The following is a 7,086-nucleotide window of genomic DNA, read 5'->3' as shown; positions in this document are numbered from 1 at the left end:
CCTAACCACTGGACCACCAGGACAGTCCCTGTGTATTCCTTCTGAGTCTCAGCTTCCTCCTAGGTAAGACGGGGGGTTACAGCACCCACTTCACGGGGTTATAGTGTGAGGATTAAATGAATTACCAGATGTGTCTGGGCCATTGGCAATGCTCAATGAACACTAAGTATTCCCATTATTATAACTGCTGTTGTATCTTGGGTACTAGCCAGATATTGTTTGAGAATAAAACGTAGCTTCCTAAATATCTGGAAGTTTCCCCTTTTATTGTAGAAATATTCCCAGAGCACAACAGCTCTGCTCTTCTCATTACTACTTGTTTTTCCTATACTCTTTCTTACACACTCTGCCGCACCCAAGCTTTGCTGACTATTCCCTTTGTATTCTTCTGCCCACTCGTAACTTCACATTTTCTTCCTTGTCTCCTCCTAGACTAGAAACCACCCAGTCCTAGATCCACCTTCTTTCTACCTGACAGACATAAGCCTTATGGTGTTTATATATATTGCTTGTAGACATTAAGACCTTTCAGTGTGGCTGAATATTTTGGTGTGGGCATCCTGAAAGTATATAACTTGGGTGTTCCTTAAGATTCTGAATTATTTTTTACTGGCTACTGGCCACGCTGATGGGAAACCACAGGGCAGACTGGCTCAACATACACTGAGAAAGACCAGGAGGCCCTGGATGAAAGAAACAGGCTGATCTGCTGTGTGCTACTGCACCAGATTCCAGTTGATACAGAAAATAGTCTCCTTTATTGATTTGGAAGTAAAACATCAGCAAATTACTTTCTAAACAAAAGCGTATAGATGTTTTTAAAACACCAGAATCCCACCAGCAGAGAACCAGCATCACTGCATCTGAACTTGAAAGCAGCACCTGGCCGATACCTACAGACAACGTCAGAACCTAGCAGCTATTGTGCAGCAGTGGGGGCCCTAAATATTGGCTGGCATCAGCATCTGGGACCCTTGTCATTCATTTCTGTGGAAGGGAGGGTGTGGATTCTATAACCAAAGCCTCTGTGGCCAGCATCTAACCCTCCCAGAGCTCCCCCCACCCAAGGTCAAGGTAAACGTGGGGCCCGGTTCTGGCAGTGCTGGCGTGCTGGCTAGGAATAGCACTGGTATTTCCAAAACAACCACACCCACAGCTAGAGTCTCACATTTCTTAATGCTCCTCCCCAGGATACCCAGGGTTTTGAAAGACGGGGAAATATACCAATCACATCTCCGGAATCATGGCTTTGTTAGAGCTGATCAGCTTCAGAGCCCCTTCCTGTCCAGCCCTGGCAATGGGCCTGGATTGCAATGACCCCACTTTGCAAACCCACAAACATAGTTCAAATAATACCTTGTCATCTTTGAAGACAGAATACAAAGGCATTACCAGACTGAAAAGAAGCACAGCTACATGTGGTAGCTAAACCTTCTTTCCATTTAACAAATAAGTGACTCCCCTCAGAAACAGTAATTGTTCATCTCCAAGCCTCCCAAGAGACTGTCCTTAAGGGTTTTTTGATGTTTCCAGGCCTGAAGTTGGCCATCGGATGTTGGCAATGTCATTAACTTTAGAATACACATCATCTCAATTATGGGACAGGCCATTGTCAACTTAATATTTGTTTGTGAATCAATGCTAATAAGTTATTTGGGTAGCATTGGAGTTTTTTTCAGATGCATAAAACAGCTATATTATATTTCACATAACATGAAGAAAGGGCTAAATGAAGAAAATGGCAAATAAACATCTTCAAATAATGAAGGTCTGAAAACTCTGATCCTAAAATAACGAGAAGCTGCCATAACAGTATTTGGGGTAAAATGGGGTGCTACCAGCTTGGCTGTGAATTGGGCTGAGTTCAGTAAGGAAGCCAGTTTACAAGGGATGTGTGTGGAGTCATTCACACACACACAGAATAAGCTGGAATGGAGGTATTCTCTGGTTCTTTCACTTCCAGTGTTGCTACACACCCCAACTTCACAGGTCCCCTCCAGATCTCAACTCTTCAGCAGCAAGGCAATCCCATAACATCCATTTCCCTGGGCCTTCTTTGGGTCATGATGAAAGTTAAGTCAGGAGAAGAAAACTTCAAAGATCCACCCTAGATTAGCCCCTGCAGGCTGGACCCCTCCTCATAACCGCTTCATGTATACTTAAGTGTCTTAATCGATCATAACTCCCTACTGGCAAGGTGAAGGTCACATATACTGCTGATGTGTCTGAGAAATAAAACTCTTTTTGCTGCCTGAGGAATCAGAAATACCGTCTCCCCCTTTTTAATGGCCTGAATACAAGTCAACGTGCCCCGGCCAGCGAGGAACAGGGCAGAGCTTTCACCTGGGCCAGAAGGTTGTGGAACTCTTCCACCGCCTGTGAATGTGCCATGGGGTTTAGCACCAGGTGTTGGAAGAGATTGACGGGCTCAGCATTCCGAAATGTCTTGGGAATCGGGATGGTCAGGGGCAGGAAGGTGTTACCGATGAGGAAGTGATGGAGAGACCTCTGCTGGAGGCCTCGGCCCAGGAACCAGAGGATGTCCTGGAGTCGCTGGGAGAGCATGTCGTGTTGCCAGTCTGTGAGGGGGAGCCGCAGTAACAGGTGCATGAGGGCTGTCTTGAAGTGGTAAGAGGTGAGGATGGGGCGGGACGCTCCCTGGGGTAAACTCTGAAGGTCCCGGAGACTCAAAATGATCTGGAGGCACTTGAGGTGACAGGTGTTCTCGGGAGCAAAACGCCCGACCAGCTTGAGGAACAGGTGCTCACAGGCTGCAAAGGACTCGGGCCAGTCCACACTGGTGACCTGTTCCTGGTCAGGGGCCTGACTCACCAGGTAGACCAAGGTGTCTTCCCGTTGCACCCCCAGGACCAGGCGGATGGAGAGGAAGCGGCCCGAGCGGTAGTCCAGCCTGAGCTTGCAGCAGGTGGTGGACAGTGGCAAGCTGAGCTTGAAGTCATACTTGTGGGCCACGAGGGCCCAGGCATTGCCCACCATGTTCCGGAACCATTGTACAGTCTTGTACACATCCAGGTGGGAGCCGGTGCAGAGCGCCGCCTTGATGGAGCTGTTAGACTTACCCACAAGGGCCGAGTGGTCCCTGTGGTGGTGCACCAGGCACAGCACGTCCCCCAGCAGCTTCTCGCGCTTGCACACGCATTCTGACTCCACCAGCACGCAGCCACAGCGGCGGCCGAGGGCCGGATCCCTCATCTCCAGCACAAACATTGTGCCCTGTGGGGGGATGATGGGCACCAGGATGTCAAACTTCTGGGTCTCATGAAGGGTTCCCCATTTCTCGAAAGCCGCCCCGATGCCCAGGCAGTCCTCCAGCTGTGGGTGAGCCTCTCGGCGGCTGAGCACCCGACAGGCCTCGATGAGGTCATCCACAAAGCTCTCCACAAACTCGCAGGTGCAGGGCAGGTCCCGGGTGACGTTCTGGACATGGTGTTTGTGGAAGGACTCCAGGGCCTCCCTGGAGGGGAAGTCAGTGAGCCAATTGTAGGAGGTGATGGGCACCACCCGGACCTCCTCCTCATCGTCGTCGCTGCTGGAATCAAAGGCTGGCTCGTGCTGCATGTTCTGTCGCAGGAGCTCAAAAATGAGAAAAATGCAAAAGAGGCCAGCATTCCACAGATTTCCTAGCATCCAGCCCAGGGGGCCCTCCTGGCCGTCCACCTGGAACGGCCACCCCCTGTCCTTCTTCCCCAGCACTAGCTGGTCACCGGAGGTGTCCCCTCTCCAGAAGTTCTCCGCCTTCTGCTTCTCCTCTGCTGCTCGCTTCCTCTCTTCAAACTCCAGCTCCAACTGGCGCATCTCCTCGCTCATCCGCTTTTCCAGCTGCCGGCTTCTGGCTAGTGTGTCCAAGTCCATCCGGTCACTGACCAGCAAGGGGTGGTGGACAACGTACATCACTGCCAAGAACAGAAGGCTTATCACAGCCATGGAGGCCCCTGCATCTGGAGAAGTAGGAGGGTGGGAGTCAGTGGTGCTCTTCAGGACGCCTCTGCTCTCCGGCGCACACTCCCCGGAGTCCCGGAACCCCAAGTCCTGGAGGCCAGCTACTCAGGAGGAACAGAAAGCTCACAGAGCTGGGGCTAGGCAGAGCAAGGGCGGTGAGCCCGGGAGGAGTCTGGGGGGGGAAAGGGGAGCAACCAGATGTGCCACCCAGTCTCAACTGCTTTCCTTCCACATGGTGTGGGTGGTGTTTAAGGTTTCCAGAATGTGGACCACAGAACTGTCTGCGTTCCTGAGGAGGAGGGGGCGGGGGACCCTTGGGCCAGGGTGGCCTCACCCGACTCATCAGTCCACTGTGGGCACCAGGTGTGCCCCGCTGATCCCAGAGGCTCCCTTCCACAGGTCTGCCTGAGCAACACCTTTTCTCCTCTTGCCCCAGGTCAGCCCCAGGCCCGGCTGTAGCACCCCACTTCCTCTGTGACTTCACAATCCTCATTCGGCACACCCTGTGTCATCAGACCACTCAGCCTCTCCTCTTCCCCAGTGCCCGGTAGACCAAACCCCAGTGGGAGCCAAGGAGACACAGAGCCACCAGTCACCTCTCCAGCCCTGCCCTTGTGCTCTCTGAGATCCTTAGGGGGCTGCGGGATGCCCCATTGGTGAGCCAGGCCCAAAGGCAGGCGCAGCTACATCTCTCAGCCCAGGAAACTTCCTGAAGAACCAGAAGCCCTAGGCCTCCTAAGAGCCCACAGTGGTGGATTCCTCTGGCTCTCCACCCACCGCAGTGGCCTAAAGCTTCCTGGATCTTGAATCCACCCCACCTGTTCACAAGCTATAGGCCTTACCGAGATCATGAAGGACTACAACGTGTGGGCCCTGAAGCCAGGTGGTGGGCTCTCCTCCCTTTGGAACTTGTCCTTGCTTAGTCTCACCGCCCTCTCCAGGAGCCCTGTTAACATTTACAAGGTACCTGGGGTCTGGATCAAAGTCGTACACCACCACCCACACCCCTTCCCCGCCCCGGGCCGCCATTCATAACTTCCCCAAATTCCACGCCCAGAGATCTGAACTCTCATCCGTCTATTTTTTCCAAGCCAACTCACGGTTTCTCCAGGGACCCGGGGCCAGGTTACTCACAGTCGGTGTTAGCACGGATACGGTCTTAAAGAGCCCGCGCGGCCTGATGGTCCCCGCCCTCTTCCCCGCGCGGCGGGGGCGCCGGGTTCCTCGCCGAGTCCGCCCGCAGGAGTGGTCCCGCTGCCCTCTCCCGGGGAGCGCATCGTGTTCGCCCGAGTGTCCGATCGCCCGTGAGCCGCAGGCCTCGAGACCCCAGCGTGCCCCGGGCGGCTCCGAGGGCGCCAGCCCGACTAGGCGCTCCCGCCGTCCAGGCTCCGCCCAGCCCCGCCCAGCCCCGCCCACCCAGTGGCTGGCCGCCCAGCGACCTTGCGGCGGGAGTGGGGCCCAGGGATCCTCCTTGCCGTCGAAACCGGAGCTTTGTGTCCGCCGCCTCCGCTCCTCAGGCCCTGCGGAGGGGCTGTGGCCCCAGACTCTCTGCTGAGGGGCACTCACGTCTTGGACGGTCAGCCTCCCTAAGGTGGCGCCAGGGGGCACTGCAGGGCCGGCTGTCAACCCCACTCAGCGGGGTTCAATGGAGAATATACTTGATGGGAATTTAGAATATGCTTACAGTAAGGATGATGGTGGCATAAGCAAGAAAGGTGGGCGGGTCTGGCATTTCCACTTGCGGCTGGCTCTGCGCAAAATGGTAGCTACCAACCTGGGTCCTTGAACTCTAATCAATAGAAATTGATGAGGCCAGATGAGAAATTTAGGCAAGGCTGTATTGGGACTTCTGCTGCAGCAGAAGAGAGAAAAGTAACAGGTTCCCTTACTCCTTCCATGGGGGTAGCGGGTAGCGGCGCGGGTGGCGGCAAGCTGGTTCTTTAAATGGATGAGGGTAGGGGCAGGTCCAGGGCTCTGGGGAGAGTAGTGGCCCGGTGGTCTGCCCCATCCCCTTGGTGGCACCATGTGCAGGAATCATGCCCAGGACACTGCACTTGCTGGGGAACCTCGGAAGTGGCAGCTGGGTTGTTGGTCTTTTTGTGTCTTGCTGTTTGTAATTTGTCCCAACTGCAACATGCATGTAGTTATTTTTAGTCACTTACAGTTTCTTTGTATTCTGTTGCCAGAGGAGATGTTGATGCAAGCATTGCAGCAAGGGGTCCCAGCTCCTAGCCTGAGTCAGTACAGCACCTGAGGTTTGTTGTCAACCTCCTTAGTATGCCTCACTCCCAGCCAACACCCAGACTCGGGTGTCTTTCCACAACTCCTTTCTCTTATCAAAGTAGCTCTCATGAAAGGCCCGGACCTCACCCAAAGACTTGGCTGGAGGCCTTACTCACCCACTCACTAGCCACTTGGGAATAAGTATCCTAAATCTACCAGGTAGTTCAGCTGGTGAGATGAGTGGGTGAAAGAGAACTTTACAAAGTGTCAAGACCAGACGAGCTTATGATTCGCTAAGAAATGCCAATGGAATGTGCTTTTTAGAAAGGATCTTTAGGGGCTTTCTGGGTGGTCCAGTGGTTGACATTCTGTGCTTCCACTGCAGGGGATACAGGTTCAATACCTGGTTGGGGTTAGATCCTGTATGCTTCACAGCATGGCCAAAATTCTTTAAAAATAAAGAAAAGGATCTTTAGAGACTAAGAAGGAATCTTAGCCTTTCTGTCTTGTGTTGGCTGTCCGAGGAGAAAAGGAAGGTTTCACAATCTCTCCATAATTACCAATTGAAATCCTTCTGCTGAAGGATAAATTTCACACCTCCTAGCCAGTGGTTCGGAGAAGGCAATGGCACCCCACTCCAGTACTTTTGCCTAGAAAATCCCATGGACGGAGGAGCCTGGTAGGCTGCAGTCCATGGGGTTGCGAAGAGCCGGACACAAATGAGCAACTTCACTTTCACTTTTCACTTTCACGCAGGAAAGTGAGGAAAGAGAAGGAAATGGCAACCCACTCCAGTGTTCTTGGCTGGAGAATCCCAGGGACGGGGAAGCCTGGTGGGCTGCCATCTATGGGGGTCGCACAGAGTCGGACACGACTGAAGCGACTTAGCAGCAGCAGCAGCAG

General features: G+C 53.4%; 1 protein-coding gene across 2 annotated transcripts; it reads right to left on the bottom strand.

The window, feature by feature from the left end:
- Positions 1-729: 729 nt before the first annotated feature.
- On the bottom strand, positions 730-5,345 carry ITPRIPL1 (ITPRIP like 1). Of its 2 annotated transcripts, XM_027554575.1 has the most exons (3): positions 5,095-5,345; positions 4,803-4,906; positions 730-3,959 (listed from the first exon to the last, which is right to left on the bottom strand). In XM_027554575.1, the coding sequence occupies exon 3, from the start codon at positions 3,943-3,945 to the stop codon at positions 2,302-2,304; it is 1,644 nt and encodes a 547-aa protein (XP_027410376.1). In that variant the 5' UTR covers positions 3,946-3,959; positions 4,803-4,906; positions 5,095-5,345; the 3' UTR covers positions 730-2,301. The 2 variants fall into 2 exon arrangements, with proteins under 2 accessions (XP_027410376.1, XP_027410377.1); XM_027554576.1 differs by lacking the exon at positions 4,803-4,906.
- Between the last annotated feature and the right edge of the window lie 1,741 nt (positions 5,346-7,086).

Source organism: Bos indicus x Bos taurus, chromosome 11 (assembly GCF_003369695.1).
Source record: "Bos indicus x Bos taurus breed Angus x Brahman F1 hybrid chromosome 11, Bos_hybrid_MaternalHap_v2.0, whole genome shotgun sequence".
Lineage (NCBI taxonomy): Eukaryota > Metazoa > Chordata > Mammalia > Artiodactyla > Bovidae > Bos > Bos indicus x Bos taurus.
The sequence above is the reverse complement of the archived record's forward strand: the minus strand, read 5'-3'. Positions and strand labels throughout refer to the sequence as shown.